At 54.6% G+C, this 26,048-nt stretch overlaps 1 protein-coding gene across 13 annotated transcripts in view; it reads right to left on the bottom strand.

The window, feature by feature from the left end:
* The window catches only part of chl1b (cell adhesion molecule L1-like b), a 1,336,546-nt gene that overhangs the window by 611,811 nt on the left and 698,687 nt on the right, over positions 1-26,048 (bottom strand). For all 13 annotated transcript variants that reach the window (XM_072472185.1, XM_072472186.1, XM_072472184.1 and 10 more), the window contains 3 exons: positions 2,877-3,020; positions 1,185-1,296; positions 874-1,040 (listed from right to left, as the gene is read on the bottom strand). In XM_072472185.1, the coding sequence (XP_072328286.1) occupies positions 874-1,040; positions 1,185-1,296; positions 2,877-3,020 (423 nt within the window). The remainder of the gene's footprint in view (positions 1-873; positions 1,041-1,184; positions 1,297-2,876; positions 3,021-26,048) is intronic.

Here is a 26,048-nt window from a genome sequence, read left to right as displayed (position 1 = left end):
CAGGAACAAGTAGCGAAGGAGAAAGGGGGATCATGTTTTATGATGTGCTTTAAAGACTCCTTTCTCACTCATTGTATAAGAAGTCCAACAAGAAAAGTTTAATTGTTGGATTTTGGCCTGACGAATGAACCAGAACAGATTGGAGAACAATAGGAAATCATGTTGATAATAGTGATCATAAAGCAGTTAACTATTTTGTGTTTGAGAGTTAAATACTTACATTTAGAGTAAAGTTTGACTAAGACTGCAATCAAACATGTTGTTTTTCCATTCAGTTTCAGAAAATATTACCAACACTGAATTTATGACAAAATGAATTGTACTTAGAAGAAAGTATACGGGCATTTCAAATGTGTAAAAGTGTACCAAACACCAGAGCAGACAAAGTCATTTTTTTTTCACCTTTGCTAACAGTACCTGTTACCATAGTTAATTCTGTGATTTGCTTAATTAAAACGTTACACAAGCAGTTTATAATTCATAGAATCACAGAAACACTAAAGTGCAGAAGGTGGCCATTCAGACCATCAAATCTGCACCGACCCACTGAAAGAGCCCACGCCCCCACCCTATCCCCGTAACCCGTAACCCCACCTAAAGTTTTGGACACTAAGGGGCAATTTAGCATGGCCAATCCACCCAGCCTGCACATCTTTGTACTGTGGGAGGAAACAGGAGCACCTGCAGGAAACCATGCAGACATGGGGAGAACGATTTCATTCATTTTGATCAAGAGAACTGGAAAAGCATCATAAGCAAAGTCTTGATTAATATCATTGGAACCAAGTTCAATTCAAATCATTTTCAGGAATGGATTCACTCATATCATAGAATTGGAAAAATATCACAACTATATAGACAAGATCGACTTACCCCTGACTTCTAACATACTGGTCGTAGTACCATTGCCCAAAATATTAGTTGCCCAACAAGTATAGAATCCTCCATCTTCCCTCTGGACATCCTTTATTTCCAAAGTGCCATTTTTATGCACAAAATAATTCTGGCCTTCAAGTGCAGTTTCCATGTCTTCCTTTAACCTAGTGAAAAACATCAGAAATGATCATATTAACTCAGAGCGTATAAACTGTTTAATGCAGCTGCATAAATTTTTCCGAGGTTATAACAGAATTTCAAGCAGAATTAACAGTATCTTTCTTCTTTGGGAATAAGCACATTCTTACCAAAATACAGTGGGTGAAGGAGAGCCAAATACTTTACAGTGGAGATGAGCTATTTTTCCTTCAACTGCAATGTACTTCTGATCTTCAGGGGTCAACATCATTGGTGCAAGATCTGTTGAATAGCAGTAAAAATTAAAATATAAAACACTATGTATGGTTCTGTTTATTCTGTGGCCGCCGGGACTTCAAATGTTTGAGGCTTGATTTTACATCAATAATTCTGCTGACAATTTTTATCACGCCTATACTCCTTTGCACTCTGACAGGCCAAATGAGTATTGTCTTCAAGAGTACAGCTCACATGCTGTGATACATAAAATGAATGGGTAAAAGAATATTGAGATATGGGGCGCGATTCTCCGACCCCCCGCCGGGTCGGAGAATCGCCGGGGGCTGGCGTGAATCTCACCCCCGCCGTGTCCCGAATTCTCTGCTACCAGAGAATCAGCGGGGGCGGGAATCGCGCCGCGCCGGTCGGCGGGCTCCCCCCGCCGATTCTCCGGCCCGCGATGGCCCTAAGTCCTGCCGCTGTCAACCCTTGCCAGCCGGCGTGGATTGAACCACCTACCTTACCGGCGGGGGCAGACGGCACGGGCAGGCTCCAGGGTCCTGGGGGGGGAGGCACGCGGCGATCTGGCCCCGGGGGGTGCCCCCACGATGGTGGCCTGGCCTGCGATCAGGGCCCAATGATCGGCAGGCGGGCCTGTGCCGTGGGGGCACTCTTTTTCTTCCGCCTTCACCACGGTCTCCACTGTGGCGGAGGCAGAAGAGACTCCCTCCACTGCGCATGTGCGGGGATGCCGTGAGTGCCCACTGACGCTCCCGCGCATGCATTGCCTGGCGAAGTCCTTTCGGCGCCAGCTGGCGTGGCGCCAAAGGCCTTTCCCGCCAGCCGGCGGGGCGGAAATCACTCCGGCACGGGCCTAGCCCCTCAAGGTGAGGGCTTGGCCCCTAAAGGTGCGGAAACCTTTGGGGCGGCGCAACGCCGGAATGGTTCCCGCCACTCCATTACGCCGGATTCCCCGGGTAGGGGAGAATCCCGGCCATGGTCTTAGAGGCTTGCAGCTCAGTAGACAGAGGGTGGGGTGGAGGGGGTGGAGTTACAGTTACCATCAACCACTGACTTCATGGTTTTGTAAACTGGTGGCTCACTTGTCTGTGGAGTAAGAGCAATGTTTGGCAAAGCAATGGAGTGGGACTGTTCAGCCGGTTTGCTAAACACAAACTTCATAGAATCACAAGAAGTTTGTTCCGCACTGCAACCAATCACTATTTGTTGTGTACCATTTGTCAATGTACTCTGTCGATTATTCTTTTCTCTACTATGTACGTACTGTGTACGTTCCCTTGGCCAAAGAAAAATACTTTTCACTGTACTTCATACTTGTGACAATAAATATCAATCAATCAATCAAATTTGAATCAATTCAACAAGCTGACTTTAAACATACACTACCATCAAGGAAAGACAAGTTCCTTTCTGTCAATTTTTCTCAATGCTGCTTCATCCTCCCACCACAGATGTTTACAGTGATTGTCCAAAAAAAATCGGAGAAGGGAAGTTGGGTCATTTATTTTGTCTGATCACGATCGCAAATAGAGGTTCTGCATATCCTGATCAGAAGATTTGGGCCCATGTCTGTGGCATCACAAGTGCAATAAACAAATCAATCATTTGGCACTGATACTCACTTAGGACATTGACAATCGCATTGGCAAGAAGGGATCCATGCTCATTAGAAGCTTCACACTGATAGACCATGCTGTCATTCAGCTGCAGGTTTGTGAGAGTGATAACACCTGGAAAAACCTTGCGATTAGTAGCAGGCTTTATCCCTGTAATACATAAAATGTCTTTCTTATTAACAGTAATCAATTCTGTTACAATGCAATTTTCATTTTATACTGCTATTGATTCCTGGTGACAAAGAATGATGAGGAAATGTACTGCATTCGGCAACTTCAATTAATTCTTGGTAAAGTGTTAAGTAGGTGGGACGCCTGAAACATAAAAGCAGTTTCTTCGTTCATCGGCTTAAATCTATGAGAGCTACATCTGGAATGCTTTCCACTATTGACATCCTTTGCTTATTGAACACATTTTGTTCAAGCTTGCAAAGTACTTTTCCTTGCTTCGTGATATAAATCATCCATTCCAATGATGAAGGAAGTGGGCCGGGATTCTCCGACCCCCCCGCCGGGTCGGAGAATCCCTAGGTGGAGGCAAATACCGCCCCCCCCCGCCCCGCCGCCAGCTGCCCTATTTTCCTGCGCCGCTTTTCGGGCGGCAGCGGGTTTCCCGCCACGCCAGTCGGGGGCTGTTGACAGCAGCCCCCCCCCTGGCGATTCTCCGGGCCCCGATGGGCCGAGCGGCCGTCCAGTTTTGGCCAGTTCCGCCAGAGTAAATTACTCACCTCACGCACGGTGGGACCTGGCAGGTAAGTGTGCGGGGGGTGCCGGGGAACCCACCTGGGGGGGGGGGGGGGGGAAACCTGGCCACGATCGGAGCCTACCGATCTGCGGGCGGGCTTGTTCCGTGGGGGGCACTTCTTTCCTCTGCGCCAGGCCACTGTAGGGCTCCGCAATATTGCCCGGGGGCCGGTGCGGAGAAGAGAACCCCCTGTGCATGCGCGAAAATATGCTGGCCGGTCTGCGCATGCGCCGGCCCTTCGGCGCTGGCTGGAACGGCGCCAACCCCTTTAGTGTTCACCTAGCCCCCGAGAGAATTCCTCACTTTCGGGGGTGTTGACTCTGGAATGATTGGCGCCGGTTTTCCTGCCGGCGTGAAACTTTGTCCCCAGAAGGGAGAATCCTGCCCATCTCTCACAAAGTAAAATAACCCGGAACAAAGGGAGGGAGAAGGAGGAAAGGATGGAGGAGGGGAAAGGAGAAGGCGGGTGGGAGAGGGAGAGTTTAGGGGGAAAAAGCGTGAAGGGGAGATGGAGGGGAAAGAGAGATAGAAAGGGATGGTGAGAAAGGGGAGGGGGAGAAACCAACATTGCTTAGTGAGATTGTATTGTAATTTTGCAACTGTTAAAGTATTTATTTTTCAGCAAACAGACGTTTTTCACCCCCTCTTTCATTATTAGACACTGAATCCAGCCAGGTGTAACAAAAAAAGGTCTGCAAGTTTGGTTGCATAGCACATGTAATTTTGTTATTAATTCGGATTGTAAACAATGCATCGTTTGGGACACTTCTGGTGCAGGCCTTGCTGGACACCATCTTGGTAAAGGTGAAAAGAGTATGTGCCGGAAGTAGGCAGAGTAGGTAGGTTGTCGTTCCAGTCAGTGTGTACTGCTGATTTGATGCCAATCTCAACATTCCAGCTAATGCCTTCTTTTAACTCACACAGCGAGATATATGTTCAGCAGCAGAAGGACCATAACCCCCCTCCACTCTGCCCGCCCGCACCCTCCCGATCACCATTCCACCTGTGATTTAAAGGAATCTTTGTTACTTTCAAATTAGTTGCGGATTGATTTTGACTGGCTCCTGCTCAGATAGAAAACATTATTTCCAGATAGTTTTGTGTTTTCTGCCTCCCTCACGTCTTGAATAAAAGGGTTTTATTTGCTATTTTCCAGCCTGATAGAAACTTTCTAGAATCTAGAAAATTTAGCACCAAATTTAGCAGGCGGGATTTTCGGCTCGCCCACCTAGCGACTGGAAATTCCCGCCCGAGATCAACGGACTTTTATAGGGCCCCCGTCCCCTCCATGGCAATCTTGCGGCAGGAGCAGCCAAAGAATCCAGCCCAACAGCAATGCATCTACCTCATTAGCCATCCCTTTTATGACGCTAGGTTGAAATCCATCAGGCCCCAGAGACTTGACAGCCTGCAGTTCCATCAGTTTGCTCGGTGCTGCTTCCTTAGTGATTATAATTTCACCAAGTTCCTTCCTTCCATCTCCAGATTTACATAATTACTTTTTGTATCCTCTATAGTGAAGACAGAAGCAAAATATTTGTTCAGGAGTGAACAGGGGTGATCAGGAGCCTTACGTACCCAGCTGCGCCGGACACCAAAACGTTTAATGAACTTGTGAATATAGTGGGGCAACATTTTAACCCAACCCCGTCCACAATAGTCCAGCGTGACCGGTTTAATACCGCTGAGAGGACCCCAGGAGAATCCCTTGCTGATTTTCTATCCAGGCTACGCAGGATTGCGGAGTACTGTGACTATGGTGAGACCTTGTCAGAAATGTTCCGCGACCGTTTGGTTTGCGGTATTAACAATGCGGCCACCCAGAGAAAGTTGTTATCTGAGCCAACATTGGCTTTTCAACAGGCCATTCAAATAGTATTGTCCCGAGAGAGCGCAGAACGAGGAGTGCAGGAGCTACAGGGACTGGAAGTGCATGCCTTGGGGCGCAGCCCCTTCCGTCCGAAAACGCCCCCCCGCACTCCTGCGGTACATTGGGCGAGGCGACGTACGGACCGACGCCAGTGGCCGTCGGACATTCCTCCCCAAAGGGAGCCTTCTGCAGAACCAATGGATGAGGAGCCATGTCCGTGTCAGACTTGTAGGCGCTGACCCCGTCGCGGACGCCGTCCTGGGGGCGCCAGAGGCGCCGTTGTTCCGACTGAAACTGGGACCAACCCAGGGGCCGTACCTTCCATGTGGATGAACCTGCGGCAACTACTCCTGAGGACGTGGAGACGGAGGACGACTGCCTGCAGCTGCATTGTGTGGCACCTCCCCGTGTGGCCCCCATTAAGGTGACAGTATGGGTCAATGGTCACCCGCTTGAGATGGAGTTGGACACTGGCGCAGCGGACTCCGTGATCACCCAGAGGACATTCGACCGCATCAAGCAGGGTATACAGAGCCTTACATTAACCGACTCACAGGCCAGGTTGGCCACCTACACGGGGGAACCACTGGACATTGCAGGAACTACAATGACCCCTGTTGTTTATGGACGCCAGGAGGGGCGTTTCCCACTTATCGTGGTGCGCGGCCATGGGCCCAGCCTGTTGGTTCGGGACTGGTTGCGCCATTTGCAGTTGCAATGGCAGCACATCCTCCAAACAGTTTCTGAAGGGTTGACTGAGGTGCTAGGACGATACACAGATGTATTCCAGCCCGGTTTGGGGAAAATAAAAGGGACGTAGCCCATATCCAAGTCGAACCAGGAGCCACGCCGCGCTATTTCCGGGGGGCCCGGTGTCTTACACCTTGCTCGAGAAGGTAGAAGGGGAGCTCACTCATTTGGAGAGTTTGGGTATTATCAGGCCCGTCTGTTTTGCTGACTGGGCAGCACCAATTGTACCTGTAATGAAGCCAGATGCCACAGTTCGCTTGTGTGGCGACTATAAACTTACAGTGAATACGGCTTCCCGACTCGACCGATAGCCAATGCCTCGCATAGAGGATCTCTACGCGAAGCTTGCAGACGGACTCTCCTTCACAAAATTAGATATGAGTCACGCCTACCTACAGTTGGAGTTGGACCTTGCCTCCCGACCATATGTAATGATTAATACACACCGGGGGCCTGTATGAATATACACGGTTGCCCTTTGGAGTATCCTCTGCCTGCGCTATTTTTCAACGTGTTATGGAGGGCATTTTGAGAGGTTAACCACGTGTTGCTGTCTACTTCGATGACGTTTTGATTACAGGGACGTCGGAGCAGGAACATTTGGAAAATCTGGAGGCTGTCTTTAGACGTTTTTCGGAGGCTGGAATCTGTTTACGTCGCACAAAGTGCGTATTTCAGGCAAAGGAAGTAGTCTACCTAGGTTATCGGGTGGACCGCAAAGGTTTGCACCCCGTCGCAGAGAAGGTGCGTGCGATTCGACAGGCCCCCGCCCGACTGACACTTCTCATCTTCGTTCCTTTCTCAGTCTCGTAAACTATTACGGGAAGTTCCTCCCCAATCTGGCAACTCCGCTGGCCCCGTTGCACCTTCTGCTAAAGAAAAATCACACCTGGGTTTGGGGTCAGCCGCAAGAAAGCGCTTTCCGGCGGGTAAAGCAACAATTGTCGTCATCTGGGTTACTAACCCACTATGATCCTGGAAAGCCTTTGCTCGTCACATGTGATGCATCCCCGTATGGTATTGGGGTCATCCTGTCCCACAAGATGGAGAACGGGGCCGAGCGACCGATAGCTTTCGCCTCCCGCACATTGACTGCAGCGGAGAAAAAGTACGTAAAGATCAAGAAGTAGGGCCTGGCAGTGGTTTTTGCGGTGAAACACTTCCACCAGTACGTGTGTGGCTGCCATTTCACTATCGTGACTGATCATAAGCCTCTGCTGGGACTTTTCAGAGAGGATAAGCCAATACCGCCCATTGCTTCCGCACGGATCCAGCGCTGGGCTTTGTTGCTTGCTGCATACGAGTATTCTCTGGAGCACAAACCAGGAACGCAGATAGCAAAAGCCGACGCACTGAGCCGATTGCCTTTATCGACCGGCCCCATGTCGACCCCCACGACCGGTGAGGTGGTTGCAACCCTAAATTTTATGGACACCTTGCCTGTCACGGCATCACAGATCCGTGAGTGGACCCAAACGGAGCCAGTCCTGTCAAAGGTTCGGCACATAGTCCTGTATGGTGGGCAGCATAGACAGCTCCCAGGCGAGTTGCGTTCATTTTCCTCCAAGCTTTCAGAATTCAGCGTGGAAGACGGCATCCTCTTGTGGGGGACGCGTGTGATTGTCCCGGAAAAAGGCCAGGAGCTGATACTAAGAGACTTGCACAATGGGCATCCAGGTGTGACCAAAATGAAAATGTTGGCCCTGAGTTATGTCTGGTGGCCAGGCCTCGACACCGACATTGAGAAGGTGGCCTAAAACTGCTCCATTTGCCAGGAGCATCAGAAGCTTCCGCCGGCCACGCCCCTACATCACTGGGAATGGCCAGGGCGGCCTTGGGCACGCTTGTATGCAGATTTCGCAGGCCCTTTTCAAGGATCCCTGTTCCTTCTATTAATCGACGCCCAGTCTAAATGGCTAGAGGTGCATAAGATGCAGGGGACAACGTCCTGCGCACAATTGAAAAGCTGCGTTTGTCTTTAGTACGCATGGCCTCCCCGAGGTGTTGGTCACGGATAACGGCACTCCATTCACGAGTGAGGAGTTTGCGAGGTTCATGAAGATGACCAGCATACGCCATATCCGCACTGCCCCTTACCACCCGGCTTCAAATGGGTTGGCAGAGCGCGCAGTGCAGACATTCAAAAGAGGCCTAAAGAAGCAGTCTTCCGGATCAATGGACACGAGACTGGCTCGCTTTTTGTTTATGTATAGGACTGACGAATGTGATATAAAATAGTTACTTTAGAGATATTAGTTAGTGTCATGTAGAGATAGGCCAGTTTAATTCTGGTTAGTTCACAGACAAAGGATTTCAGACCGCATGGAAAAGCAGGAAGAGGTGTGTCCACCAGAGCAGGAGAAATGGATGCTGAGTAATAGGGGCCAGAGGAAGGGATTGGAAGTGAGCCAATCAGAATAGATCAAACAAGTCAGGAGGGATATAGGATGACCTATGGGCGTCGAGTGTGTGAAACTTGATGCCATTTGAATGTATCAGTACAGAGCCCTTTGTCTTATATCCTCACTTGATTCCGTAGGTGCAGAAAGCAAGATGTGATCTGTACCGCTGTGAACTGAGACAGACTTGCAAGTCTAATAAAATAACTAATGCTGTACCTGCAAATCCATCTCGACTTTTATTGAGGCCAGACTGACGGGTAAAGAAACTTGGGATTCAACAGGACCACCCCCCATGCGGTGACTCGGGTAGCTCCCGCAGAACTCCTAATGGGCCGGACACTTCGCACCCACCTTCGCATGGTTTTCCCGAACATTGGCGCAAAAGTACGCCGCACACAAGAACGGCAGGGACAGGGATTTTCTCGGCATCGGCCGAATCGGCAGTTTGCGCTCAATGACCCAGTGTTCGTTCAGAATTTTGCTGGTGGTGCCCAGTGGGTTCCTGGCGTAATCTTTCACCAAACGGACCCTATATCTTACCAGGTGCAAGCCCAGGGTCGTCTCCAGCGCAAACATGTAGACCACGTTCGGTCCAGAAGACTATCCCCTCCAAAGATTCCCCGCCCCCAGAGCTCATTTCTACAGCCACGGAGACCAGAGACAAGGAAAGGTAGTCCTCACAATCTTCCACTGGTGCCTCACTCAAAGCCTGCGCAGGTCGTTCCAGAACCGAATGGAGATAGAGACACTGACATGACGGAGGCAGCAGACTCTGACTCCGAGATGGAGACACAGGACGCATCAGAGGGGGAATCCTCGGGTCCACGGGCCGTGGACATACAACTGTCACGCCGTTCATCATGGAAGCGTCGGTCTCTGTCTCTCTAGTGATTTTTTTCCTCTAAACTAGCACCCCTCACTTCAGTCAACTCAGCTTTCATTCCTTCATAGTTGTCCCTATTAAGATACAGGCCCTTTAGGTTTTTTAAATTATCTTTGTAACATCTGGGGCGTCATTCTCCGACCCCCCGCCGGGTCGGAGAATGGCCGTTGGCCGCCGTGAATCCCGCCGCCGCCCCCGCCGAAGTCTCCGAAGGGAGAAAAGTCGGCGGGGCGTTAATGGCGCCGCTGCCGCGGAGAATGTCACGGGTCTGCGCAAGGCAGCCGATTTTCGGCCTGCCGATATTCTCCCTTCCGGATGGGCCGAAGTCCCGTCGACGTGATGACCGTTCACGTCGACGTCAATCAAACCTCCTTTTCATCGGCGTGACCCGGTGCTCCAGGCTCACGCCGACCAGCGAGGAGGTGAGTGACGGCCTGGGGGGTTGGCTCTGGGCAGGAAATGGCGTGGCCGCAGACTGATTGCCTGAGGAGAGGTGTGTCTCGGCTTGTGTGTGTGTGCGGCGGGGGGGGGGGGGGGTGGTTAGAGTAGGCTGGGCTCCGGGGGAGTGCCGGGAGGGGGTCCGTGCCGGGGTGGAGGTTGGGGGTTGGGGAGGGGGTCCGTGCCGGGGTGGAGGTTGGGGGGGGGGTCCGTGCCGGGGTGGAGGTTGGGGTGGGGGTCCGTGCCGGGGTGGAGGTTGGGGAGGGGGTCCGTGCCGGGGTGGAGGTTGGGGAGGGGGTCCGTGCCGGGGTGGAGGTTGGGGGTTGGGGAGGGGGTCCGTGCCGGGGTGGAGGTTGGGGGTTGGGGAGGGGGTCCGTGCCGGGGTGGAGGTTGGGGGTTGTGGAGGGGGTCCGTGCCGGGGTGGAGGTTGGGGAGGGGGTCCGTGCCGGGGTGGAGGTTGGGGGTTGGGGAGGGGTTCCGTGCCGGGGTGGAGGTTGGGGGGGGGTCCGTGCTGGGGTGGAGGTTGGGGGTTGGGGAGGGGGTCCGTGCCGGGGTGGAGGTTGGGGGTTGGGGAGGGGGTCTGTGCCGGGGTGGAGGTTGGGGGGGGGGTCCGTGCCGGGGTGGAGGTTGGGGGTTGTGGAGGGGGTCCGTGCCGGGGTGGAGGTTGGGGGGGCGGGGTCCGTGCTGGGGTGGAGGTTGGGGGTTGGGGAGGGGGTCCGTGCCGGGGTGGAGGTTGGGGAGGGGGTCCGTGCCGGGGTGGAGGTTGGGGAGGGGGTCCGTGCCGGGGTGGAGGTTGGGGGTTGTGGAGGGGGTCCGTGCTGGGGTGGAGGTTGGGGGTTGGGGAGGGGGTCCGTGCCGGGGTGGAGGTTGGGGAGGGGGTCCGTGCCGGGGTGGAGGTTGGGGAGGGGGTCCGTGCCGGGGTGGAGGTTGGGGGTTGTGGAGGGGGTTCGTGCTGGGGTGGAGGTTGGGGGTTGGGGAGGGGGTCCGTGCCGGGGTGGAGGTTGGGTAGGGGGTCCGTGCCGGGGTGGAGGTTGGGAAGGGGGTCCGTGCCGGGGTGGAGGTTGGGGGGGGGGGGGTCCGTGCCGGGGTGGGTGATGGGAGGGCAAATGAGTTGGTCCACCTGGCCAGGTGCCAGCCTCCAACAGTTGGACCCATGCGGTCCATGCCACCTGGCTGGGGGGAGGAGGGGATATGGGCAATGATGACATGTCGTCGTTCCCCTCCCCCCCACCAGGTCGTCATGTTTTCCGATCATCCAGCGATGTTGGCCGCCGTGGTGGCAGCCGCTCATGTCTATGTTGACCTGGATGAGGAGGAGGAGGAGGAGGAGGAGGAGGAGGAGCGTGCCAGAGAGGCGGCGCAGGCTGCCGCAGAGGGGCAGGCGGCAGCCGCCCAGGCTGGAGGGACACCTGACCGACAGGACGAGGAGGGGGAGGAGGACGTCGCGGCCCCACGGCAACGGAGGCACCCGAGGGCGCCCCGTGTGTACCGGCCCCGGCAGTCATACCAGGACCTCACGGACCAGGAATGCAGGAGGAGACTCCGGATGAGCCGGGAAACCGTGGCACACATCTGCCACCTGCTGGCACACCTGTCACCGCGTGGCACTGGTGGGGGACACCCTCTCCCCGTGTCCGTCAAGGTTACGGTGGCCCTGAACTTTTATGCAACGGGGTCATTCCAGGCACCGAGTGGGGACCTGTCCGGCATATCGCAGACATCGGTGCATCGGTGCATCCGGGCAGTGACAGATGCCCTTTATGCCATGGCGCACCGCTACATCCGCTTCCCCGTGGACCGGGCCAGCCAAGATGCCCGGGCCGTGGGCTTCTCTGCCATTGCCGGGTTCCCCATGGTCCAGGGCGCGATCGATGGGATGCACGTCGCCGTGCGGCCACCTGCAGATAACAGGGCCGTGTTCACTAATAGGAAGGGGACCTATTCGATGAACGTACAGGTGGTCTGCGACCACCGCATGATGATCCTGCACGTCTGCGCCCGTTACCCAGGCAGTGTACACGACTCATTCGTGTTGTCGCGGTCATCCATCCCCGGCATGTACGAGGGACGCCATCCCCGGCTGAGGGGCTGGTTGCTGGGCGACAGGGGCTACCCATTGCGATCGTGGCTGATGACGCCTATACGGAGGCCACGCAATGAGGCGGAGAACCGCTACAATGATGCCCATGTAGCGACAAGGGGAGTGATCGAGAGGTGCTTTGGCGTGCTGAAGATGCGTTTCAGGTGCCTGGACCTCTCTGGGGGCGCCCTCCAGTATCAGTCAGATAGGGTCGGCCGCATCATTGTGGTGTGCTGCGTCCTGCACAACATAGCCCAGCAGAGGGGCGATGTGCCGCAGGCAGAGGAGGGCGGAGTGGAGGAGCAGCAGGAAGAGGCCCAGTCCTCCCCAGATGAGGGGGATGGGGGCAATGGTCAGGGCAGACGGGGTAGACACAGACGGGTGGCTGTCCACCGTTACCGGCTGGCCCAGCGGGCACGGGACAGACTGATAGACGCCCGCTTCACTGACTAGATGGGCGTGGGAATCGGGTAGTATGGCCACAGACCGCACACCATGACAACAGCCGACCACCCACACCCCCCACCCATCCACCCACCCAGCACCCTCACCCCCCCTCCCCAACCCCACACACCCCACCCGCATGCACACCACCCCCCCACTCCCAGTTGCCGATCCACCGGCGGCACAACGGGCCGGGCTCACCCAGTTGCGGGTGGACGCGTGTCTATCGCAGGCCATGGAGAATGATGACAACCCGCCTCCGATGAGCTCCTGGCTCTACATCGTTGGACTATGTCTGACCCATGGCCACAGTACCACCATCCACCCGGACCATCCCTGCATGCGGCTGTGACACTGCAGCGCACGGTCCCGTCCTCTGCCCGGGGGATGTTGATGGCGGCCCAGGGGGAAGGGGGCAGACTCACCTGGGGCTGAGGTAAGACCACCCCTCACACACACACTTGCGCTCAATGTACATGACACCCCCGCACACTTTGGACAGAGCACAAAGGCAGCTTCGGTAGGTGTAACATTGACTTTAATAACCAAAGGAGTTCATGCACGTGCCCTAGCGCCTAAAACTCATCTGTGCCCTGCACCCGTGCCAACTTACTCAGTGTCTAATTGTTTGGCCTTACGGGCCCTTTGACTACGTCTACGTGGTTCCCCAGATGGTACAGCAGAACTGGAGGTGGACTCCTGTGATTCCTGCCCTCTGACACTGGATCCCTTTGGCGGCCGTTTCCTGGGTGTCCTGGCCTAGATGGGCCAGGCTGCGGCCCGGGCGACTGGGATGGCGAGCTGCCAGCCTGTCCTGCCCGTTGCCCACCCGATGCACCTGGGACGGAAGGGGGGGAGTCCGAGGTGTCGCGGTGTACCGGGACCTCCCCTACAGAGGGAGCCGGGACGGACCACACCACCTCCTCCTCCCTCGGGGTGCCCGATGGCCCCCAGGCCTCTACATGGGTGGGGGATGCGAACGGACTGGCCATCCGACGCGCCCCCGACATCTGGCGCTGCCAGTCCTGGAGGCCCGTGCTGGTATCGACAGGGGTCTGCAGGTTTGCAGCCATGGAGCCCAGGGGGTTGTCGAACCCTGTCTGCGACAGTGCGACGCCAGCTCGTACATGGCCACTGGCGCCGATGCCCTCAGCGATGGCCTGCTGAGACTGGGCCATGGCCTGCAGAGACTGGGCCATGGCCTGCAGAGACTGGGCTATGGCCTGCTGAGACTGGGCCATGGCCTGCTGAGACTGGGCTATGGCGTTGAGCGCCTCTGCCATCTGGCGCTGGCACTGGCTCATGGCCTCCTGTGAGAGGGCAGCCATTTCCTGGGCCACAGACGCCGCCTGCACGGAAGGCCCCAGGCCTCGCAAACCGTTCCCCATGTCTGACACCGTCGCACCCATTGCCTCCACCGCGGACGCCACCCGTGCGGTGTCAGCCTGGGTGGCACGCATGACCGGGACCACTCCCAGCTCCTGGACGCGGGTGGACTCCTCCACCTGCGACCGCAGCCGCCGCAAGCCACCCGTCACCCTATTCGCTCGTCTCCGTGTCGGTGGTTGCATCGGATCTATGTGTGGGTGTGGTAACTGCAGGAACCCGGGATCCATCTGGGCGGCAGATGTTCGCTTGGCCTGGGCTGCCCTCCGACCGCCCGGTCCCTCTGCTGCTCCTACCTCCACCTGCTGTACCGGGACGGCTGTGTTGTGTGCACCAGTGAGTGTACCAGACGCCTCATCACTAAAGTGCCCAACCGTGGTGAGTGTTTCTGCGATGGTGGAGGGTGTTGGTGACAGCAGTGGCGTTGTGTCGTGCTCTTCGTCCCACTCTGAGTCCATGGCACTTTGGGGTGGGGGTTCGTCTCCACCCATCCACTCTGAGTCACTGTCCGGTATTTCGTCTTCCCGGGTAGGGGTGTCCTGGGTAGTGCTGTCCCGGGTAGTGCTGTCCCGGGTAGGGGTGTCCTGGGTAGTGCTGTCCCGGGTAGTGCTGTCCCGGGTAGGGGTGTCCCGGGTAGTGCTGTCCCGGGTAGTGGTGTCCCGGGTAGGGGTGTCCTGGGTAGTGGTGTCCCGGGTAGGGGTGTCCTGGATAGTGGTGTCCTGGGTAGTGGTGTCCTGGCTCGGATGTGACGGGGGCCTGTGGCTGCCCCCCTCATCGCTGGGTGGTCGCTCCCGCACGTGACGGGGGTGTCGTCTCCCTGTTGCTCCAGGTCTCTCCGTCTCCCGTGGTCTCCGAGGGGCATCCTGCGGGCGTCGCACGCTGGAGGGTTCGGGTCTCTCCGTCTCCCGTGGTCTCCGAGGGGCATCCTGCGGGCGTCGCATGCTGGAGGGTGCGGGTCTCTCCGTCTCCCGTGGTCTCCGAGGGGCATCCTGCGGGCGTCGCATGCTGGAGGGTGCGGGTCTCTCCGTCTCCCGTGGTCTCCGAGGGGCATCCTGCGGGCGTCGCATGCTGGAGGGTGCGGGTCTCTCCGTCTCCCGTGGTCTCGGAGGGGCATTCTGCGGGCGGTCTGCATCTGCGGGGATGGGTGCCTGGACGTTTGGTCCTGCGATACACAATGAAGCATGCATGGTTAGACATCAGGCAGTGATCAGGTGATACGGGAGAGGGGGATATAGGGGAGGGGGGATATGGGGACGGGCTGTTGGTGGCTCACTTGCTCGTGGGGCCCCGACCTCTGCATCAGCAACCTCCCGGTCCTCAGGTCCGCCAGCCAGTTCCAGGGCCCTTTCCTCGTGTACGGTCAGTGGCCTCTCATCAGCGGGCCCTCCTCCAGTCCTCACATGCTCCCTATTGTTGTGTGCGCGCTTCTCCTGGGGGGGGGGGGGGTGGTGGCAGGGGTAAAAGGCAACAGTGTTAGGCAGGTATATGAATGCACGCCATCGGTTGCGCGTGCATTGCAGAGGTTAAGGTTAGGGCTGGATTCACTTGGGGATATGGGGGATATGGGGGAGGGGGGATATGGGGGAGGGGGGATATGGGGGATATGGGGGAGGGGGGATATGGGGGATATGGGGGATATGGGGGAGGGGGGATATGGGGGAGGGGGGATATGGGGGAGGGGGGGATATGGGGGAGGGGGGATATGGGGGATATGGGGGAGGGGGGATATGGGGGAGGGGGGATATGGGGGATATGGGGGAGGGGGGATATGGGGGAGGGGGGGATATGGGGGAGGGGGGGATATGGGGGAGGGGGGATATGGGGGATATGGGGGAGGGGGGGATATGGGGGAGGGGGGATATGGGGGATATGGGGGATATGGGGGAGGGGGGATATGGGGAATATGGGGGAGGGGGGATATGGGGGAGGGGGGATATGGGGGAGGGGGGATATGGGGAATATGGGGGAGGGGGGATATGGGGGATATGGGGGAGGGGGGGATATGGGGGAGGGGGGATATGGGGGATATGGGGGAGGGGGGATATGGGGGAGGGGGGATATGGGGGAGGGGGGGATATGGGGGAGGGGGGATATGGGGATATGGGGGAGGGGGGGATATGGGGGAGGGGGGGATATGGGGGAGGGGGGGATATGGGGGAGGGGGGGATTTGGGGGAGAGGGGATATGGGGGATATGGGGACGCTCACCCTGCCTGCTCTGACGAGGTCGTTCACCTTCTTGTGGCACTGGGTGCCTGTCCGTGGTGTTAGGGCCACAGCGGTGACGGCCTCTGCCACCTCCCTCCACAGACGCCGGCTGTGGCGTGGGGCAACTCTGCGGCCGTGCCCGGGATACAGGGCGTCCCTCCTCTGCTCCACCGCATCCAGGAGCGCCTCCACATCGCGTGACTCGACCCTCGGGGCTGAGCGACGGCCAGCCATCAAGTCGGGTGTTGCGGTCGGCTGTTCCGGTCGGGTGGGGGGGGAGCTGCGCGGCCTTATGAGCCGTCACGCCGTGCAGCGCGTATGACGCTGCACGGCGTGAACCACTGCGCAAGCGCGGATCCCGTTACGTCGCTGCTAGCCCATTTCGGGCCGCAGACTATCGGCCCATTTTTATGACGTGACGCAAGTGGGATTTGCGCCGTTTATTGCGCCGATCGGCGGAGTTTCCGCCGATAACGGAGAATTTCGCCCCTTGTCTTGAGTGTTGGTGTAATCATAAGCTTTTTCTGTCCTTTCCTGCCACTCTTTCATGCTCAGTTCCCATATTACTATTTTGCTCCCCTGCCTTGACTCTACCCCTTGATTTGCTACAGTTTGCTGGATCATCTATTCCCAGCACGGTTTAGGTGTCAACTCCCCTCTTTCCCTAGTACTGATGCCAGTTCCTCATGAACTGGAACAGACTTCTTCCACACAAGTCTTTGAGCCATGCACTCATCTTTGTGATCTCACTTATCATATGCCAATTTACACCAGGCTCAGGTGATAATCCTTGGAAATGCTGCATCTTAATTTGGTGCCTAGCTACTCATACCAACTCGGCAGAACCTCTTTCCTTGTCCCGCCTAAGTGTTTGGTACTACATGGACCAAGACAACTGGATCCTCCCACTCCCATTGTAATTTCCTCTCCAGGCCTGAGCAAATGTCCCAAACCCTGGCACCAGGCAGCCAACACAACCTCTGGACTCTAAGGGCGGGACTCTCCGACCCCCTGCAGCGTCCGAGAATCTCCGGGGGAGCGGCACAAATCCCGGCCCGCCGCTCCGACGCTGACTGCCGTATTCTCCGGCGCGTTTTTTTGGGTGGCAGCGCCCCCCCCCCCGGCAATTCTCCGAGCCCCGATGGGCCGAGCGGCCGTCCATTTGTGGCCAGTCCCACCGGTGTGAATCACTCAACTCACGCACCGGCGGGACCTGGCAGGTAAGTATGCGTGGGCAGTCCTTGGGGGGGGGTACGGGGGGGATCCGATCCCGGGGGAGGCCTCCATGGTGGCCTGGCCCGCGATCAGGGCCCACCGATTTGCGGGCGGTCTTGTTCCGTGGGGGCACTGCTTTCTTCCGCGCCGGCCCCTGTAGGGCTCTGCCATACTGCCCGTGGGCTGGCACGGGGAAGAGAAACCCCCGCGCATGTGCCAAAATATGCCAGCCGGTCTGCGCATGCATGAGATCAGGCCGGCCCTTCGGCGGATGCACAAACTCGCGCCATCCCTTCGCCGCCGGCTGGAGCGGCGCCAACCCCTCCGGCATCCACCTTGCCCCCGAAAATGCGGAGCATTCCGCACTTTCGGAGGCTGTTGACGACGGAGTGGTTGGTGCTGGTTTTCCGGGCGGCGTGGGGTCTTAGTCCCCAGAAGGGAGAATCCCGGCCCAGGTGTTTGTTGCAGAGAGCAGTGTCAATCCCCCTCACTATACTATCCCCAACTACCACTGCATTCCCTTTTGTTCTACCCACTTGCAACAGCTTCCTGTACCATGGTGCCATGGTCAGTCTGCTCATCCACCTTGCAGACCTCGCTTTCATCCATACAGGTTGGAAGCACCTCAGATCTGTTTAACAATTACAATTAACTTCGAATAATTTCTATGTATACAAGAACTTTTTATGCTTATTAAATGCTTGTACTACGTTCAACAACCGTATGTGCATTTATTTTACTTTGGTTTACTTATATAAATTTTATTTTACTTGGCCCTCACTTAAACCTTGGACAGAGTTTCTATATTATCTTAAACCTGAGGAATAGAATAAACCTTAAACTGACCTCTGGACTCTGATTGGCCTGTGTTGTGTTCTGTGTTCTGATTGTGGTAATAATGTACACAGAACATCTAGTTGTTAAACTAGAAAGATGATTGATTAATAAACTGGTGGAAAGATAAGTAACGAACTATGAGACAGATGATGTCTCCTAAATGAATTCAGTGAATTCTCCTGGAGCTACTCGAAGTGCGACCATCCTCTTGTGCGTCTTACTACCAACTGGCAGGTGTCTCGAGTCACATTATAGATCTCTATCGCCACCGGCTGGTTAGAGGTTACATCGCTAACTATATATAGAACTGTGAACAGGCATATCACCACAGCCTACAGCTCTCTGTGGGTGGCATTTCTGCCTGCGGGGGTCTTTGCTGCTGGGTACGGATTGCCGCTGGCCTGTCAAGTGGCCAATTACAGGTCTGCCCTAAAAGTGGTTATGTGATGCTATCACTGACTCTCCAGCTAGCGGGCAAGACCCATGTCGCTTCCATTAAATACTGCTAGAATTATCATCAAGCAGAACACTAAGATGTTTAAGCAACACTTTTATTTTCTCGACCACTCTGAAGGAGCACTGCAGGATAGCCGGGGCAGGGGTCATAATTTCTCATGGTTTGTTGCATCCTGCACAATCTGTGGCACGGTGGTAATGATGCTGGAGGGGTAAACTGGGGCCCAGGTTAATGCTCTGGGGACATGGGTTCAAATCACCCCATGGCACTGGTGGAAGTTGAATGCTTCTGATCAATATGGAATATAAAGCAGGACTCAGTAATAGTGACACTGTCATAAAAAAAATACATCTGGTTCACTAATGTCCATTAGGGAAGGAAATCTGTCATATTTACCTAATCTGATGCCAGACCACAGCAATGTGATTGACTCTTAACTGGTCTCTGAACTGGGTCGGAGAATCGCCGGGGGCCGGCGTGAATCCCGCCCCCGCCATGTCGCGAATTCTCCACCACCGGTGGTTCGGCATGGGCGGGAATCGCGCCGCCCCGGTCGGCGGGAATCCCCCGGCGATTCTCCGGTCCGCAATGGGCCGAAGTCCCGCCGCTGTCAACCCACGCCAGCCGGCGTGGATTGAACCGCCTTTGGGACGACGGGACACGATGGCGCGGGCGGGCTCCGGGGTCCTGGGGGGGGCGCGGGGCGATCTGGCCCTGGGGGGGTGCCCCCACGGTGGCCTGGCCTGCGATCGGGGCCCACCGATCCGCGGGCGAGCCTGTGCCATGGGGGCACTCTTTTCCTTCCGCCTTCGCCATGGTCTCTACTATGGCAGAGGCGGAAGAGACCCCCTCCACTGCGCATGCGCGGGGATGCCGTGAGCGGCCGCTGACGCTCCCGCGCATGCGCCGCCCGGCAAAGTCATTTCCACGCCGGCTGGCGGGGCACCAAAGGCCTTTCCCGCCAGCTGGTGGGGCGGAAATCAGTCCGGTGCGGGCCTAGCCCCTCAAGGTAAGGGCTCAGCCACTCGAGATGTGGAGAATTCCGCACCTTTGGGACGGCGCGATGCCGGACTGATTCGCGCAGTTTTTGGCGCCGATCGGCGGACATCGCGCCAATTACGGAGAATCCCGCCCCTGATCTCTGAAATGGTCTCACAAGTCACTCTGTTCAAAGGCAAATCAGGATGGGTAACTAATGTGACCTTGCCAGCGATGCCCACATGCCTTGAAAGAGTATAGGACTCTCTCCATCAAGAAGGCATTGCTCTTTCCATCAGAATATTGTAAACAGCTGAAGAGGAAGAGGAGCAAAGGGAGAAAGGGAACAGGTAACTAATTTATCCTCATCCTGGCTCACAATCCATTGTCGGCTCAGCCTATTGCCGTACCAGTGAATACGACACTAATTCCCCATTCGCCAACACAGCTGCACATTACCATCACTCTGTCACTGACCACAGTGCCAACCTGGTCACAAAACTGACATAAAAGCCATCATAAAACAAACATTCCAAATAGACTTCATAGTTCAAACCATCTAACATTCTGTACAAAAGCCGACTAAACACTGTTGTGCCTTTGTCTGTCCTCATGCAGTGCAGTGATACTCAGTAGCTGCAGCATGGGTGGAAAAACGCTGTTGACTTCCTGAGGGCGATGCTGGAGGTGACACTCCAGAACAACCTTGAGCAGCTCTGGCTCATAGGACACATCTTACGACTACACCACATTGGCACGGGGAATAGCAGCCCGGGCCAGCTGGCGAGAACACTAGTGGAGTGGCAGTGGTAGAAGAATGAGTAGTGTCATCCTCAGAGAGGACAGAAGGTTTATGTTCCACACATCATAGAATCCCTATGTGGTAAACCACCGTTGCACCTGTATTAGGTGATGTAAGGTTGGACCTGTACTACAGGTTCGCCGGTAGTCCCTGCCTGCTGGCTCCACCCAGTAGGCGGAGTATAAATATGTGTGTCCTCCATTCAGCAGCCATTTCGCCAGCTGCTGTGGGAGGCCACACATCTTAAAGCAATAAAGCCTCAGTTGAATCCAACTCTAGTCTTTGTTCAATTGATCGTGCCTCAATTTATTGCTCTAAGATTTTCTAAAAGATGGACCTCCGAATCAAACCAGATCGCCTGCTTCAGATTTTCGGCGGGAGTAGTGGCCAGGGGTCTGTCAGGAACGTAAGTTTCCCTATGTAAAAGCTTACCTTGCAGGAGAAGCGGCCTTCAGATTTCCGGCGGGAGCAGTGGCCAGGGGTCTGTCGGGAAGGTAAGTTTCCCTATTTAAAAACTTACCTTGCAGGAGAAGCGGCCTTCAGATTTCCGGCGGGAGCAGTGGCCAGGGGTCTGTCGGGAAGGTAAGTTTCCCTATTTAAAAACTTACCTTGCAGGAGAAGCGGCCTTCCGATTTTCGGCGGGATCAGTGACCAGGGGTCTGTCGGGAAGGTAAGTTTCCCTATTTAAAAACTTACCTTGCAGGAGAAGCGGCCTTCAGTTTTTGGTATTTTTTGTTTCAGAGCTGCAGGAAGCCGGAAGTCGGCTGTGGGGGTGTCTGGGAAAGTTTGTTAGTACCTGCATATAAGTTGGGCAGTTGCGAAACCCGAGACACTACACTTGTAGTGTCCCCCACCCTTCTACCTCCCGTAAACTAAGGGGTTGAGGGACTATCAGGTAAGCTCTTCCTTTCTTTTTCTTGTTTTATCTAGAGGGGATGGCAGGGAAGGCAGTGCAATGTTCCTCCTGCAGAATGTTTGAGTTGAGGGATGCCGTTACTGTCCCTGCTGATTTCACTGTGGGAAGTGCACCCGTCTCCAGCTCCTCAAAAACCGTGTTAGGGAACTGGAGCTGGAGTTGGATGAACTTTGGATCATTCGGGAGGCAGAGGTGGTCATAGATAGAAGCTTCAGGGATGTAGTTACTCCTGAGAATGAAGCTAGATGGGTGACGGTGAGAGGGGCTGGGAGGAAGCAGTCAGTACAGGGATCCCCTGTGGTCGTTCCCCTTAGTAACAAGTATACCGCTTTGGATACTGGTGGGGGGGACGACTTACCAGGGGTAAGCCATGGGGTACAGGTCTCTGGCATAGAGTCTGTCCCTGTTGCTCAGAAGGGAAGGGGGAGAGGAGTAGAGTATTAGTCATTGGAGACTCCATAGTTAGGGGGATAGATAGAAGATTCTGTGGGAACGAGAGAGACTCGCGGTTGGTGTGTTGCCTCCCAGGTGCCAGGGCCTGCGATGTCTCGGATCATGTTTTCGGGGTCTTTAAGGGGGAGGTGGAGCAGCCCCAAGTTGTGGTCCACATAGGTACCAACGACATAGGTAGGAAAAGGGATAGGGATGTAAGGCAGGAATTCAGGGAGCGATGGTGGAAACTTAGATCTAGAACAAACAGAGTTATTATCTCTGGGTTGTTACCCGTGCCATGTGCTAGCGAGACGAGGAATAGGGAGAGAGAGTAGTGAACACGTGGCTACAGGGATGGTGCAGGAGGTAGGGTTTCAGATACCTGGATAATTGGGGCTCATTCTGGGGTAGGTGGGACCTCTACAAACGGGATGGTCTACACCTGGAACAGAGGCGTACCAATATCCCTGGGGGGGGTGGGGGGTGGGGGGGGGGGGGGGGGGGAGTTGCTAATGCTCTTCGGGAGGGATTAAACTAATTCAGCAGGGGGTTGGGAATCTGAATTGTAGCTCCAGTATACAGGAGGTTGAGAGTAGTGAGGTCATGAGTAAGATTTCAAAGTTGCAGGAGTGTACCGGCAGGCAGGAAGGTGGTTTAAAGTGTGTCTACTTCAACGCCAGGTGCATCCGGATAGGGTGGGTGAACATGCGGCATGGGTTGGTACCTGGGACTTCGATGTTGTGGCCATTTCGGAGACATGGATAGAGCACGGACAGGAATGCTTGTTACAGGTGCCGGGGTTTAGATATTTCAGTAAGCTCAGGGAAGGTGGTAAGAGAGGGGAAGGGGTGGCATTGTTAGTCAAGGACAGTATTAAGGTTGCAGAAAGGACGTTTGATGAGGACTCATCTACTGAGGTAGTATGGGCTGAGGTTAGAAACAGGAAAGGAGAGATCATCCTGTTGGAAGTTTTCTATAGGCCTCCGAAAAGTTCCAGAGATGTAGAGGAAATGATTGCAAAGATGATTCTGAATAGAAGCAAAAGCAACAGGGTAGTTGTTATGGGGGACTTTAACTTTCCAAATATTGACTGGAAACGCTATAGTTTGAGTACTTTAGATGGGTCCGTTTTTGTCCAATGTGTGCAGGAAGGTTTCCTGACACAGTATGTAGATAGGCCAATGAGAGGCGAGGCCACATTGGATTTGGTACTGGGTAATGAACCAGGACAGGTGTTAGATTTGGTGGTAGGAGAGCACTTTGGTGATAGTGACCACAATTCTGTTCCGTTTACTTTAGCGAAGGAAAGGGATAGGTATATACCGCAGGGCAAGAGTTATAGCTGGGGGAAAGGCAATTATGATGCGATGAGGCAAGACTTGGGATGCATAGGATGGGGAGGGAAACTGCAGGGAATGGGCACAATTGAAATGTGGAACTTGTTCAAGGAACAGCTGCTGCATGTCCTTGATAAATATGTACCTGTCAGGCAGGGAGGAAGTGGTCGAGCGAGGGAACCGTGGTTTATTAAAGTAGTTGAATCACTTGTCAAGAGGAAGAAGGAGGCTTATGTAAAGATGAGATGTGAAGTTTCAGTTAGGGCGCTCGAGAGTTACAAGTTAGCTAGGAAGGACCTAAAGAGAGAGCTAAGAAGAGCCAGGAGGGAACATGAGAAGTCTTTGGCAGGTAGGATCAAGGATAACCCTAAAGCTTTCTATAGGTATGTCAGGAATAAAAGAATGACTAGGGTAAGAGTAGGGCCAGTTAAGGACAGTAGTGGGATGTTGTGCGTGGAGTCCGAGGAGATAGGAGAGCTAAATAAATATTTTTTGTCAGTATTCACACAGGAAAAAGACAATGTTGTCGAGGAGAATACTGAGATACAGGCTACAAGACTAGAAGAGCTTGAGGTTCAGAAGGAGGAGGTGTTCGCAATTCTGTAAAGTGTGAAAATAAATAAGTCCCCTGGACCAGATGGGATTTATCCTAGGATTCTCTGGGAAGTTACGGAGGAGATTGCTCAGCCTTTGGCTTTGATCTTTATGTCATCATTGTCTGCAGGAATAGTGCCAGAAGACTGGAGGATAGCAAATGTTGTCCCCTTGTTCAAGAAGGGGAGTAGAGACAACCCCGGTAACTATAGACCAGTGAGCCTTACTTCTGTTGTGGGAAAAGTCTTGGAAAGGGTGATAAGAGATAGGATTTATAATCATCTGGAAAGGAATAATTTGATTAGCGATAGTCAACACGGTTTTGTGAAAGGTAGGTCGCGCCTCACAAACCTTATTGAGTTCTTTAAGAAGGTGACAAAACAGGTGGACGAGGGTAAAGCAGTTTCTATGGTGTATATGGATTTCAGTAAAGCCTTTGATAAGGTTCCCCATGGTAGGCTATTGCAGAAAATACAAAGGCATGGGATTCAGGGTGATTTAGTAATTTGGATCAGAAATTGGCTACCTGGATGAAGACAAAGGGTGGTGGTTGATGGGAAATGATCAGCCTGGAGTTCAGTTACTAGTGGTGTACCACAAGGATCTGTTTTGGGGCCACTGCTGTTTGTCATTTTTATAAATGACCTGGAGGAGGGCGTAGAAGGATGGGTGAGTAAACTTGCAGATGATACTAAAGTCGGTGGAGTTGTGAACAGTGTGGAAGGATGTTGCAAGTTACAGAGGGACATAGATAAGCTGCAGAGCTGGGCTGAGAGGAGGCAAATGGAGTTTAATGCAGAAAAGTGTGAGGTGATTCATTTTGGAAGGAATAACAGGAAGACAGAGTACTGGGCTAATGGTAAGATTCTTGGTAGTGTGGATGAGCAGAGAGATCTCGGTGTCCATGTACATAGATCCCTGAAAGTTGCCACCCAGGTTGATAGGGTTGTTAAGAAGGCGTACGGTGTGTTAGCTTTTATTGGTAGAGGGATTGAGTTTCGGAGCCATGAGGTTATGTTGCAGCTGTACAAAACTCTGGTGCGGCCGCATTTGGAGTATTGGGTGCAGTTCTGGTCGCCGTGTTATAGGAAGGATGTGGAAGCATTGGAAAGGGTGCAGAGGAGATTTACCAGGATGTTGCCTGGTATGGAGGGAAGATCTTATGAGGGAAGGCTGAGGGACTTGAGGCTGTTTTCGTTAGAGAGAAGAAGGTTAAGAGGTGACTTAATTGAGGCATACAAGATGATCAGAGGATTAGATAGGGTGGACAGTGACAGCCTTTTTCCTCGGATGGTGATGTCTAGCACGAGGGGACATAGCTTTAAATTGAGGGGGGATAGATCTAGGACAGATGTCAGAGGTAGTTTCTTTATTCAGAGAGTAGTAAGGGCGTGGAATGCCCTGCCTGCAACAGTAGTAGACTCACCAACATTAAGGGCATTTAAATGGTCATTGGATAAACATATGGATGATAAGGGAGTAGTGTAGATGGGCTTTAGAGTGGTTTCAGAGGTCAGCGCAACATCGAGGGCCGAAGGGCCTGTGCTGCGTTGTAATGTTCTATGTTCTATGCAGCTGGATCCGCAATCAAGCGACGCCACAAAGGACTTTAATCACTGGCGAGCTTGCTTCGAGGCGTACATCAACTCTGCGACCACCCCTGTTCCAGAGGCTCAGAAGCTACAGATCCTGTACTCAAGGTTGAGCTCCAACGTATTTCCGCTGATCCAGGACGCCCCGAACTATGCCGACGCCATGGCGCTTCTCAAAGAAAACGAACACGCTCTTCGCCAAGCACGTACTCGCCACTCGCTCTCACCTCCCTGGTGAGTCCATAGAAGACTTCTGGCGGGCCTAAATCCCACTCGTCCGGCCGTTACGGCCACCGAACATTCCGACCTTCTTATGTGGGACGCGATCGTAATGGGGATTGGGTCGGACCTCATACGCCAAAGACTGTTAGAAAGGGCCACACTCGCCCAATCTGAAACAAAGAGGTTAGCGCTCTCCATGACGGTTGCCTCACGTAACATTCAGGCCTACCCCACCAGCCACGCGGCCCACCCCTCCTGCCCCTCATGGACCCCACAGATGGCTGCCCCTGCGGGGGCCTTACCCAGCCAGCCCGCGCACCCCGGGGGTCCCCGATGTTCCTTCTGCGGCCAGCAGAAGCACCCTCGCCAACGCTGCCCGGCCCGTGCTGCTCTTTGCAAGGCTTGTGTCAAAAAGGGGCACTTCGCTGCGGTGTGCCAGGCTCGCGCAGTCGCCGCTATCGCCCCCACCCCATTCGCCTACACACAATGGGTGCTGCCATCTTCACCTCCCCAGACCACGCGCGGCCAGTGGGTACCGCCATCTTCTCCCCCTCAGTCCACGTGCGGCCCATTGGCGTTGCCATCTTGTCC

The sequence above is a fragment of the Scyliorhinus torazame genome, chromosome 13 (genome assembly GCF_047496885.1).
Source record: "Scyliorhinus torazame isolate Kashiwa2021f chromosome 13, sScyTor2.1, whole genome shotgun sequence".
NCBI lineage: Eukaryota > Metazoa > Chordata > Chondrichthyes > Carcharhiniformes > Scyliorhinidae > Scyliorhinus > Scyliorhinus torazame.
Note: the sequence above shows the minus strand (reverse complement) of the source record. Positions and strands in the feature narration are given on the sequence as shown.